Raw genomic sequence first — 13,629 nt, 5'->3', positions numbered from 1 at the left:
CACACAAATTCTTATGTGTTCAGCACCCGTGTTGGGCCACTGGACAAGAGGAGATTTTATCATAAAATGTATTTATTTTTGTACCCTTTACTGATGTGTGGAAGTTTATTTATAGTCACTAATTCATCACAACTGAATCAATGTTTAAGCAACTTTAAATTTTACACATGCGTGGGGCTGCATTGAAATCAATGATGAAACCTTCACTGGTGTCAGCAGGGCCAGGATTTGGCCCTTGGTGTTTTGAGAAATGTCACCTTAAAATCCCTTTGTGTTGCTAATTGCATTCTTTTATTCTCTTTCCTTAAGCCACGTGAAGAAAATACTGTGAAGACAATGGAGCTGTGACATTCTATGTCAACTTGCCAACTGGAACTATGGAAATTTTAGAAGATTGCCAGCACACTCACACTAGGCTGGTGCCAAATGGATACATGAACAAGATTTTTCAAGCCAATCCAGAGGATGGGAGCACTGAAACACTAAAGATTTGTGACCTTCAGCACTGCAACTCCAGAGGCATCAACCAAAATGCAAGGGAAGAGGCAGCCAGGTATAAGAAGAAAGCCAAGGGCAACCGGATTTGGAATTTTGTTAGCCGAAGGAAAGGTCCCTCCATGAATAACAAAAGACCCCAGTCCATGATCCTGCTAGGAGAGACCTCAGAGACCTTAGAAGAAAAACGCAAGATGTCCTTCATGGAGAGGGTGAGGTCCTTTAAAAAGCTAAGAACCTCCAGCATGTCTAAAAATGTGGATTTGAGACCCTCCAAAGCCAAAGTTTCTTGCATCCCTGAGGAGGACCAGGAGGACAGTGACCAAAGGGCAGTCTACAGGATTAAGAAACTAGCTGACAGTCAGAGGCCTTTCCGTCATTCGTATGCAGGGTACATCGATGATTTGGATTCTTCCTTTGAAGACGTAGAGTTAAATGTCAGCATTCCAGAAATTGATGCCAATGAAAATAAATGGCTCAGGGATATTAGTGTCAGAATACACAGTGAAGATAATGATAGTAACTGCCATAAAATGTCAGTTAGAAAGAGCAAGCTTTTGAATTTTGAAAACTCTGAGAGTTCTGCGATTACACAAAGGGACAATCAAAGGAGGTGTCCCACGCTTCCCGAGGAGAGCAGGAGAGGAAAAAACTCTGATGTCTGGAGCTATCTGAAGGGAATTTCATTGTCTAGCAAAGATAATTCAAAGTTGCTCAGTCAAAGCGTTGAAACAAATTTCCAGAACTTAGAAGATATAACTGATAATTCTGCTTCTTATTTTAATTTTGATACAAGATGTGAGGAGAATGTTAGCCAGCCTAAAAAATCAAACAGTGAAATGAAAGTCAGTCACTTTGGTGGTGTTCTTCGGTTCTTTAACAGTGTGGCTGAGGCAGCTAGGAAGTGGCGAGGCTCTTCGCGGACGTTTCCGCAGGGAGAGCAAAGACCTCAGTCCAATTTCAGAAGTCAAAGGCAGGAAGCCTCCTCCCACAAAGAGTCTTTGGTTATTGAGAATGAAAATGCCAGAGCTTTCTCTTCAACGGGAATGTCATTGCGGTCTCCAGATTCTGGGATTTGGGATAATCATAGTTCTGAGAGTTCAACAGGAAAAGTGCTGCCTCAGCAAAGTGTTGAAGCAGAGTTATCTCAAGAGGTCAGCAGCTCTGCTCTGAACAATGAGAATGATAGTTTTAACGAACTTTCTGACCTTGGGCCAAGTCCATCCAACTCCCCACTGCCAGAACTTCCAGATGACCATTATGCTCCATTAAGCACACAAGGCTCATTTAAGGCTCTATCACAGTTTCCAGACATGCCTGTGACTGAATTAGGTGCTTGGGACCCGGGCAGCTCTCCGGCGGCGGATGCTCGGGACCAGGGCAGCTCTGTGGCGGCGGATGCTTGGGAACTTGGAAATATTGAGTTACATTTGAAAGACAGGGTTAAGACTAAACTGGGTATTCAGGAAATGAGTAGCACTCAAAGGTATATTCAGGACACTAGGAGTACTCCAGTGGATATTCAGGATCTGGACAAGACTCAATCACATTCTCAAGATCTTTCTAAGAGTAAACTGGATACTCAGGATCCAGAGAGTGTTCTGACTGGTACTCAAGGCCTCTTTGCAGTTACTCTTTTAAAACATGCAACAGATAATGAGCAAGCTTTAGAACTGGAGGATTCTCCTATCAAAGAACATGAAATAAGTTTACCAGTCAAACAAATTTCCATGGAGAGGCCAGACAAAGCAAGTCACTTTAAGTATAGTAAAGTGTGCCATCAGATCCAGATGAGCCTCTGTACAATTGTCTCCTTTGGGGAACTCAACAATGGAAAGGTATGATCAATCTTCACTGTAACACTGTTGCAATAAGACACTATACAATACTCTCTCCTGGGTAGAAGGTCTGCAGACAAAACTGGTTTTGATATAGTTTATCTGGTCTTCCAATTCAATTAGACCTTCGTATCATATATGGATGAAGGCAGTGGACACATCTTTTAAAACAGACAAAAAAGGAGTCAGTAGGCTGATGGTATCTCTGAGCTACTTGTTTTAGAACTATTTGGCCACTTCACACATATCCTGTGCCTGTGGAAGGATAGCTGTGGCAAAAACAGCCCCAGCATAGAGAGAAACTTTACAGTTATTTCCAAAAAGCATCTTTAGTTTCCCCCGACACACACACATTTAACTCATTCAAAGATTTGACTTGATATTGCATGACATTATGATTAAAAAATTTTAAAAAATATATAAAATTAACATGGCACACATTACATGGATTAAAAGCTGGCTAACTGATAGGTCTCAAAATATAATTGTAAATGTGAGAATTATCATTGAGCGGGTGTGTTTCCAATGGAGTCCCACAGGGATTGGTTCTTGACCCTACTCTAGTTAACATTTTATCAGTGACCTGGAAGGAAGCATTAGATCACTGATAAAGTTTGCAGATGACACAAAAATTGGGGGAATGGTAAATAATGAAAATGACAGGTCACTGATTCAGAACAATCTGGATCACTTGGAAAACTGGGTACATGCAAACACCATGTTTTAATGCATCTACATGTAAACGCATATGTATAGGAACAAAGCATATAGGCCATACTTACAGGATAGGGAATCCCAGGAAGCAGTGACTCTGTACAAGATTTGGGTTTTATGGTGGATAATCATCTGAACCATAATCTCCCAATGTAAAGCTGTGGCCAAAACAGCTAATGTGATCTTGGGTTGCATAAACAAGGGAATCTTGAATAGGAGCAGAGGGGTTATTTTACCTCTGTATTTGGTACTGGTGTGAAGGGAGAAGAGAGCCCATCTGGAATTCCTATACAAAATATTCTTATGTATCTGGGGGATTTGCCTGATTGTGCTATCAGGGAGTGGCAGTTGAAAATATTTAATCCCAAACTCAGCATGCTTAAACTGGAATATTACACTAGTAGAGACCTCTGTGCTCTTGCTGATACAGGGACAAATCCATCAGCCCCTGGACACCTGTGAGCAGATCCCCCTGCCTCTCTAGGCTGCAGTTCCATTGCTCAAAGAAGGGGCTGGATTTCAGGTGAAGTACTTGGCATGCATTGGGGGCAGGTGATGCTAGGGTGGGTGCTTCAGATGGGGAAGATGATAATCCAGCCGCAGTGAGGACTAAGTGATAAATCCTGTGAGGTTTAAAATCTGCCAGGGATCCTGAAAACTTCTCGGAAGTTGAATAGTCATAGTCAATATCTGCAAAACAACCTTCCATAAAATATACAAAGGCTCTTTGTGAGATCAGACATTCCCAAGAAAGCTAAAAGCAGTGTAGTCTAGTGTACAGGGCACTGGACTGGCATCTATTACTAGCTCTAATGCTGACCTGCTGTGTGACTGTGGGCAAGTCATCTCTCTCTGCCTCTGTTTCCTTTTTTGGCTGTCATGTACTGTAAGCTTGTCATGGCAGGGACTGTCTGCTGTTATGTGCATGTACAGTGCCTAGAACAATGGGATCCTAATGTTGATGAGGGTCTCTAGACACTACCCTAATATAAATAATAATAATTAATAATTTTCAGAGGGTAAAAAACTACTTATTTTTCAGACTTTTTGTTAACTTTAAACTTGCCCTGTCCATTTGCTCTCAGACCCTATTCAAAATTCTCCTCTCTTCCTGGGACACATCAAACCATTCAGCCAGAAAGGATTTGTGGAAATTAAAGAATAGTAGGAGGTAAAATCAAGTTGCAAATGGAAAGTAAGTTATAACCTTAACAAGCTGATCTACCACAGCGCCAGAGTAAAATCTGCATCCTGATTTTCAGCTTATGGCTAAATATTAGAATCAACTGGTAAGGCGAACATCAGGTTCCTCTGGAGCTCAGACAATTTAAAAACCCAACCTGCAAACTGGCCAAAGCTGCCATCTTCATTTCTACCATTCCAAGAAATCTAACATCTCCCTGCAATCCACATGATCTCTCCCGAAAAGAGCACACAGCTCCCAGGAGTGACCTCACAGCATCAAATTGCTGATCATACAATATCAGCATTTCGGGAAGAAGTCAGCCTGGAGCCAGGCATGCCCAAGTTTGATGTAATGATGTTCTCTACCAGCTTCCATCAGTTTGAGGTGGTGGCTGGGTGGGAAGGGAGGATGCCTGGTTGTCGTTGCTGTAGAATGGTTTAGACTTTAGAGCATACACAGGCCTAAAATGCAAAATCCAGCTCTTGATTTCTAATCATCCAGTTCTTGGGAGGGAGGGGTGTTATCGATCCAGGGTTTTGGAATGATATGGGGGACAATGGCAAAATTTCAATCTGGGTTCATGTTTCAAACACCACTTCACGCCCACTTCTGTTGTAGACACCTCCCCCACCCAATCCCAGTTACCTCCAGGTACTGACTATTTCAGACCAGTCTTTTCCACACTTAATAGGAAAGTGTCACTCTTAACTGTGAAAGCATAGCTGACTTTTAACTGCAATCCTTCTGTGCCCTCTGCTGGCTATTGGTGAAATCAGTATGTTTCGATTTTCAGGAACTAACTTTTTACCAGCTACCTACTGATTTGAATTTTCAGTCCTAAGTGATTCCTTATGGATTCCTTCTAGCAGCAGATTCTTGTAGCTGCATAGAATAACCCGGTAAGGAAGTCAGTTGTCTCTGTTACCTTTTTCTGGGGGCTTGCTGCAGCCAGAGCTGTGAAAGTCAGATTCCTGCAGACTGCAGCCCTGTCTAGAAGGTCATCTTCAGCATAGGATTTGGGTGTCGTGTCAAGATGGCTGTCTGAACCTGAGCCGCAACAGATTATTCACTCACAGATCCCTGCCACTTTGTCTGTAAGCGCCGCCTAAGCTCCGTTGTGAAGATCAATTCAGGTTAGCTTCTGAATGCTGCTTGAGACTATCTGGGTATGGAGGGGTTCTCTTGTAAAACAGGCAGCTACTGCCCCAGATTGCTATGAAGTGATCCGTCGTTCTGTGGTTGATACTGCTGAAGGTCATTGGTGGAACAACCCCCTTCTTCACCTTAGTGTTGGTGAATATCATTGAATTGCTTGAATTGTTATTGCCATTAAAGATTCCCCTTTAAAGCAGGCCATATTAGTGGGGAGCATGATCAACGATCTCCCATAAAGCATTCCACATGTTGAGGTGTGAGCAATGCTAGCAAACATTATTTGCTAGTAGAGTAACTGATGCATTAATTCATGAGTGGCGCATTTAATTTCTCATGCAGTAACTGCACACTGTGTGGATATACCTTGGAAATTCAGGGACTTAGAAGGGCATTCTCTCTGCACATGCCTGTTCTGCCTTGTACATTGAGTAGAAGAGCAGGTGCATAGTCTGCTGATTAAGCACAGGACTTGGACTGAGGAGTTCTAAATTCAGCCACAGACTTTCAGCTTTGCTTATATTCATTTTGTAGCAGCTGGTTCCATTTGCTTCTCACAACTGGGAGAAGCTGCTATTTTCTTCTTCTCTATTTGACAAGAATTTGCTGGTAATGTTCAGCAAGTTCTCACACTGGCCTTTTCAGTTTAGTTTATTGTTGTGTTGGCTGTCTGGCATTTAATGTCGCAAAGATTACCATTGAGACCTGTAACTACATAGTAGCCAGGAGAAGGGATATTTCCTAGAGCTGATCATCAGAGTTATCTCTCTAACTCGCAGTTAATATTGGCCCATTGACAGCTAGAGTACCACTGATTAAACTTCAGACTAATATTTCAAATCAAGAAATTATACTTCACTTCTCCACTCTCTTAAATCTTGGTTGGGTCAAATGGCTGCTATGTTCTATTCTGTAGTAGCTACATTTTAGTGGCACAACTAAAATTGGCATTTGTCTCCAAGCTGTTCTGATTTTCAGACACTTTTTTATTTTAACCACAAGGTACTAGTAAAATCTTAATGTCAAAAACTTCTATTTACTCTTTAACTGTGTTTTCTCTGGGAATGCTATTATTTTGCTGTCAGTGAGAGATTTGGCAGTGTTTATAAAGGCTGGTGGCTTTATTCATACATATTTGACTCAGCCAACTAGTTGGCACATGGCTAATCCATGTAACCCTAATTGTGATCTGCTGTTCCCTGCTCCCTATGTTAGTTTGTTATAACCACTTGTGGATTTTTAATTAGTGCCCTTCCCAAACAGCTTACAATCTGTCTTACACTACATGTTTGTACAGTGTCCCGCTCACTGGGGCTTTGATCCTAGTTGAGGTGTCTGGGCATTACTGTACTATAAAGAATAATAATTAATAATAAAGAACTATAAAAAGTCACACATTCCCTGCAGCCTCTTCCCATTAACCAGTCTTATTGCTAGTTCACCTACAAGGAAGTCCTCCTGCATTCATAACATACATAAAGCTGGAATGGCTGGTAAATGTACCTTGGCTACCATTGTGTCTCCTAATCGAGAGAAGAATGGTGGTCCAGTGGGTAACGTGCTAGCCTGGGACTTGGGGAATGTAAGTTCAGTTCTTTATTCTGATGTAGACTTCCTGCGTGACCTTGGGCAAGAAACTTATTTTCTGTTTGCCTCCGCTTCCATCTGTAAAATGTATTTATCCTCAAAACACAGGAATGTTTTGAGGAATAATACATTAAAGGCACTCACTTACTGTGGTAATGGGAGCCATGTAAATACCTAAGATACATAGATGCAACTCTCATCTAGCCCAAAAGCATAGTAAAAAGAGGGTAATAACTATAGACTCATAGACTCTAGGACTGGAAGGGACCTCGAGAGGTCATCGAGTCCAGTCCCCTGCCCTCATGGCAGGACCAAATACTGTCTAGACCATCCCTGATAGACATTTATCTAACCTATTGGAACAATTTACGTATGGTCATGCTGGATTCTACATCACTGGTGATTTTTAAATCAAGATTGAATGTTTATCTAAAACAGTGATCAGCAACCTTTTGCACGCGGACCACCAGGGTAAGCACCCTGGTGGGCTGGGCTGGTTTGTTTACCTTCCGCATCCACAGGTTTGGCTGATCGCCGCTCCCACTGGCCGTGGTTCGCTGCTCCAGGCCAATGGGGGCGGCAGGAAGCAACAGCCAGCACATCCCTTGGCCCATGCTGCTTCCTGCAGCCCCTATTGGCCTGGAGCGGTGATCAGCTGAACCAGTGGACGCGGCAGGTAAACAAACCAGCCTGACCCACCAGAGTGCTTACCCTGGTGAGCCGCGTGCCAAAGGTTGCCGATCCCTGGTCTAAAAGATCTGCTCTGGGAATGATTTTGGAAGTTCTTTGGCCTATGTTGTAGAGGAGGTCAAACTAGGTGATCACAATGGTCCCTTAGAACCGGTGAATCTCCCAGTTGGTACTGTTACATTGTCCACAGAAATATCTGCTGGTTTCCTAACTCATAGAGTGTATCTGAGACTCATCATTTGTCAGAATAAAAATAAAAGCCTGATTTTGAATTGTATAACTCTAAAAAATGAAGCCATTCTTCAGAGAGTCACTGCACATTTGGCCATTTCAAGACAATTGTTCTTTAGCTAATGAAAGGTAGTCACTGCTTGAGAGAGGGAAAGTTATAGTGTTTTTCCTATTAATCTAAAAAGGCCATTGCCTCTTTGTCTGAATTCAATATTACTTTGGTGGAGGCACAGCCAAAGAATACTCAGCCACTTTATGGTTGCTTTAGTTAACAGCAAAGCCTTTTTGTTTGTTTGTTTTCAGTATTATTTCACAGGTACCGGGTATAATGTATGGGTCATGTTAGCAGTTAGCACTCAACTTTCAAGAAAACCACCTCTGTAATTTTTATTCCTTTCTGTGTGACCCCTTGAATTGAAATAGACGTTCCGATACTATTTCTAAGCGTAGTGAAAGAGTACAGAGGCATGTGCAGTCAAGAACTAGAGATGGATCCTAACTAACGCCTCACATTCAAATTCCCTGCCACTCCTGTTTTTGACTGGATTAAATCTGGGTCTGGATCTAAATTGTGTGGCCTATCTCTAGCAAGAACATAGGAATTGTGATCCCAGAACTAGAAATGATGGTGACAGGTACCATATAAATACATTTGGGAGACAGAAAACAACAGTGACAAGTGTTGTGAATAACACACTCCAGTGACAGATGCTTCAGAAGATGTAATGTGAACATAATGCAGCTAATGATATAATACTGTCCATTCGTGTGTGTGTGAGAGAGAGAGAGAGAGAGAGTGGAAAAAAAATTCCATCCTGATTCCATCTGGTGATCAACTTATGCCCTGAAGCATGAGGATTGGAAGCCCTTGCAATTTCATGCTTACTAATGTAACTTCACAACTGGTCCCTATCCTTATAATAAGCCAAATCAAAACCTATCTCAGAAGACTCAACAGAATTTAGAAGAGTTTGTATTCACATCTAAATTTTGCAGCTCTAACAGGAACAATATAAACTGGAACCCAGACCTGAGTAATGGTAAATATCACCGGTATCTTGTCTCAGACAAGGGGCTAATGACAGATGCTTCAGATAGGCACAAACTCTTTGATGGGGTTGGCAGGGAAGGGGTTAGCACTTTCCTTCAGAAGAAGGTCTGTAATGAAAGAGGGGATTTGCTTAGGTAGCAGGACTGGACCAGCTGTAGACAATTAATGCTCCAATCACACTAGAGGGGAGATGTGGACTGCAAGGTGGGGCAGAAGCATGTCTGGAAGGGAGCTAGGTGAGTTTTCCTGGCCTGCAATGATTCATGCTTTGACTTGGCTGAAGCAAGCCCTATGCTCCACTTTAATTTTAGCTGAGGCAAGAGCTATTGGATTTGGTTCTTAAAGGGGCAGGATAGTCTAGATAATTTTCAATGTTCTTTTTTACAAGCATATGCATCTCAAAAGTAATAAAATTCCACCTAGGTGTACAGAATCCTTTCCTGCCCAGAAGGTCTTCTGTGCCCCCTTAGTGAACATACCTGCTCCACAAGAATACCTACTATACATAACAAAGTTGCAACTTCAAAGACCAAATGTAGGGTTCTGTTTATTGCACTGGAAAATGCCTAATATGCAAATGACTAGAAAAGCAGCTGTATTTGTAAGGTTTGGGGGACCTGAGAGATAATTCACTTTTATACAGGTATTGTTATAGTAACAAAATCCACTGTACTCAGAATAACTCAGCTAGGGTATTGCTGGAGCTGCTTCATCTCTCTCAGGGCTTGTCTACATCAGAAAGTTGCAGCGCTGGTGAGGGAGTTACAGCGCTGCAACTTAGGAGGTGTACACATCTGCAGGGCACCACCAGCGCTGCAACTCCCTGTTTGCAGCGCTGGCCGTACTCCCGTTTTGTCTCGGGTGTAGAGGATCCAGCGCTGGTGATCCAGCGCTGGTAATCAAGTATAGACACTTACCAGCGCTTTTCTTGACCTCCGTGGAATAAGCAGGTATCCCAGCATACCTGAGGAAGCCTCTGGTAATCAAGCTGGTCTCCTTTCCCGGTTTGCTCTCTCGTTCCCCGAACCCCCGAGCAAGCAGGTCTCCTTCCCTGCGGTTTGCAGGGTGGTTCGGGGAACGCGAGAGCAAACCGCGGCGAAGCTGGTCTCCTTTCCCGGTTTGCTCTCGCGTTCCCCGAACCCCCGAGCAAGCAGGTCTCCTTCCCTGCGGTTTGCAGGGTGGTTCGGGGAACGCGAGATCAAACCGCGGCGAAGCTGGTCTCCTTTCCCGGTTTGCTCTCTCGTTCCCCGAACCCCCGAGCAAGCAGGTCTCCTTCCCTGCGGTTTGCAGGGTGGTTCGGGGAACGCGAGAGCAAACCGCGGCGAAGCTGGTCTCCTTTCCCGGTTTGCTCTAGCGTTCCCCGAACCCCCCTTGAAGCCGCCCAACAGCGCTGCAGTGTGGCCACATCTAACACCACTTGCAGCGCTGGTTGCTGTAAGTGTGGCCACTCTGCAGCGCTCGCCCTATACAGCTGTACTAATACAGCTGTAACAACCAGTGCTGCAAAATTTTAGATGTAGACATGGCCTCAGTCTTAAGTTTCATTCTGCATTATCTGTAAAGTTAGCTGAGCGTGTGCTTTTAAAAAGAAAAGTGATATCTGTAATTAAAACAAATTATAGAGTAAGAGGCAAGATAGCCAGTACCAGGAGCTGATGTTTTCCTCTTTAACCATAGCACACACAAAGACCGTGCAAACTCCTCACACTGCTCCCTGACTGTGTGCCTCCTCCAGCTTTGGAGGGATCATGTCCCAGTACGTTATAGTTCACTTTCCGTGCCATTCAATTATTGACCTCTCTGAGTTAATGTGGATTGTGGTCGTGGTGATTGCTGTGACCCGTCAACATGGGAACTAGACTGAGATAACAAACTACTTATTTCAGGTAGGCCAACAAAGTATAACCAGGAAGGAACAACATTCGACCACTAGTGACCTTGGGTCTAACTTTCAAAAGTGCCCAAGAGACATAAGAGGCTATGTCCCATTGATTTATGCTCCTAAATGGCTTGTGTGCTTTTCTGAAAATTTTATCCCTGGATCTGAGTTCAAGCTAGCGACCTACTGGAAATGAAAGCTGATACTATACAGAGATGATCAGCAAGTCTAAATCTTTCCAATGCAAACAATTAAGTGGTCACAGATTTGTTTGGCCCATTTAGGGTGCGTTACAGTGAGTTTAATGTCTTGGAGAAAGGCATGAGTCATGCCATTGCACTAAAAGTGCCATAATTGAGTCTGACCTTTGTCAAACTATAGGCAGTAATATACCTACTCCACAATCTTTTATTTTTCCAGCCCCTGTCTCACCCTCTTCATCCATCACCACAAGCACCTCCTTTCAAAATCCTTTTGGACAGATGTCGCTCCTTACCCCTTTCCCAAAGCACTCCGATGGGGCTGGACCAACTGGGCTGGAGGAGGCGGCTGTTGCTGAGCACTGGTGGTGAGTCACCTTTCATTTGACTACTCAGACTTGCCTTTTAACCAAAGCAACAAGGGCAGCATTGGGCTAGGGACTAGGAGAGATGGTCTGGACTTACATCTGTATTTGTTATAAATCTGGAACTTGGGGGAACAGGTTGACATAGCCACAAGCTGTAGAGAGTTTAACCCTGATGAATTAGGACCTTCATATGTATTGCAAATAATGGATCTTTCCTCTCTTTAATTCCTGTCCCAAGATTTTCATTAACCAAAAGGGAGATTGATGATGCTCTGAAGCGTAAAAACCTTTTAGCAACCTGTGACTGGGTTTTCACCTCATTTGTTGTACATGGTGATTTCTTCCCAGTTTTGTGTCCTGGACAGTTTTTGTAATTTAGTAGTCTCTTTGTGAATATTGTCGTTTGAGAAGATGAATGATCAACTAAATTTTCTCAGAGATCCAGCTGGGAAATTTGTTTGGGAATGTGACATCAGAAGGAAAAGCTTTTTTCCAATCTGGATCTTCTTTCTGATCAATAGGGAAGGGAATAGATTGTACTCAGGTTTCTGATATTATGCTGTGAAATAGTTGGCCAAGGAAATTGGTACAAGTCCTATCTCCAAACTACTCTGGGGAAAACATAAGAATGGCCATAGTGGGTCAGACCAATGGTCCATCTAGCCTAGTATCCTGTCTTCCAGTAGTGGCCAATGCCAGGTGCTTCAGAGGGAATGACCAGAACAGGCCATCACCGAGTGATCCATCCCCTGTCATCTACTTCCATGAGAGAATGTACTGCAGGGAACGGTCCCTAGCAGCGAGATGAGCTGATGATCTAATAGGTGTCTTCAATGTCCAACCTCCCTGATTAGGAAGAATGACATATAGAGTATGGAGGTTCTTTCCTAAGGGGTCAATATTACTAATACCTGAACATTAGGATTTCTTGGTATGTCCAGGTCAAGAATACCAGCCATGTAGATACATCCAAATATGCCACTGATTGAAACCAAGTGTTAATGGAGGGTGGCAGCACAGCAGATATGAGAAGCACCAGTGGTGAAAGGGTGAAGCAGCTGCTTACTGAAATGAATGTTATTCTGTACTGATACGTTTCTAGTGTGTGGGTGGAAGTGGATAAGCCTTTTTAAGAATGCAAGTGTTACAGGATCTGCATGTTGCCTCTTTAGTCTTGTATCATCCTTTAGTTGTAATTAGTGCTCACACTGCAGCTTGGTTTGCTTTTTGTTTATTTGAGAGACTAGAAAGAGAAACGTGCACTGCTAAAAATAATAGCAGGCTGACTATGTCAGTACTGCATTTAGGAAATAGGTTTCAGTGCAATCTCTCTCCCTCCCAGTAATGCTGGAAGAAAATCAGGTTCCCTGTCCAAGCAGCCCTGAATGCAATTCCATAACTAGAGATGGGTCTGAGACAGAACCCCAGATCTAATCATCTCCAGTCTGGATCCTGATCTGGTGCAAAACTTCAGTTGGGTGTGGGATTGGGTCCATGGGTACGAATTTCATGGTTAGCATATCACTGGGAATCAGAACAAAATGCCATGTTTTAACGCCCCTGAAAGTTCAGCTCATCCTGTCACTGGCCAGTTTCACAGTCTGGAGCAGATATTTTAGAGCTGGGATTTTGGTTTGGGCCCATCTCTGAGTCATGCAGCCATCCTAGGTTAGCACTGAGTGCAACTGCTGTCTGGACTTAGGGGTGGATTGGAAAGAGGGAAATTGATGTTGTACACCTCTCAGGCAAATTTTCCAGAATTCAGATCTTTCCTTCCTGAAAGGGATGGCAGGCCCCAGGGGACGCGAATGAACACTCAGGCATGCACGCTGTCTGTGCTCTGCTCAAGCCACGTGTTGCCTGCTGACTCAGGAGCCTGCATTAGCAGCAGTTGCAGACCTATGTGGTGCCTTTCTACAGCTCATCTTGCCCCGTGGATATCACTCCAGGCAAGCATTGTGTGAAGGGTGGACTGGCGGAAGTGATTCAGACCAAACCATGGGCAATATGAGAGGGAAATAAACCTCTCTAAACTAAACTTCTGCCCAGAACTGTGCTATAACCATTGAGTGGGGGCTGGGAGGAAGAGCTGGGTTCATGGCTGATTAGAACAATATAGCTGAATTAAGCATAACTTACCTCTTAGTTCATCTGTATCTCCTTAATAGCCAGCTGCACCTTCAGGTATAGAATCCTCAGGAGGTGCTCAGTTGTCTATAGGGCCAAATTCAGACTTGG

The 13,629-nt window shown here is 43.5% G+C and overlaps 1 protein-coding gene across 1 annotated transcript in view; it reads left to right on the top strand.

Moving 5' to 3' along the window:
- Positions 1-13,629, top strand: part of ARHGEF9 (Cdc42 guanine nucleotide exchange factor 9) — a 317,600-nt gene that overhangs the window by 42,644 nt on the left and 261,327 nt on the right. The window contains exons 2-3 of the mRNA XM_050964604.1: positions 310-2,333; positions 11,244-11,391. Of these exons, the coding sequence (XP_050820561.1) occupies positions 378-2,333; positions 11,244-11,391 (2,104 nt within the window). The 5' untranslated portion in view covers positions 310-377. The remainder of the gene's footprint in view (positions 1-309; positions 2,334-11,243; positions 11,392-13,629) is intronic.

The sequence above is a fragment of the Gopherus flavomarginatus genome, chromosome 8 (assembly GCF_025201925.1).
Source record: "Gopherus flavomarginatus isolate rGopFla2 chromosome 8, rGopFla2.mat.asm, whole genome shotgun sequence".
Classification (NCBI taxonomy): domain Eukaryota; kingdom Metazoa; phylum Chordata; order Testudines; family Testudinidae; genus Gopherus; species Gopherus flavomarginatus.
This window is presented reverse-complemented; position numbering and strand designations above follow the sequence as displayed.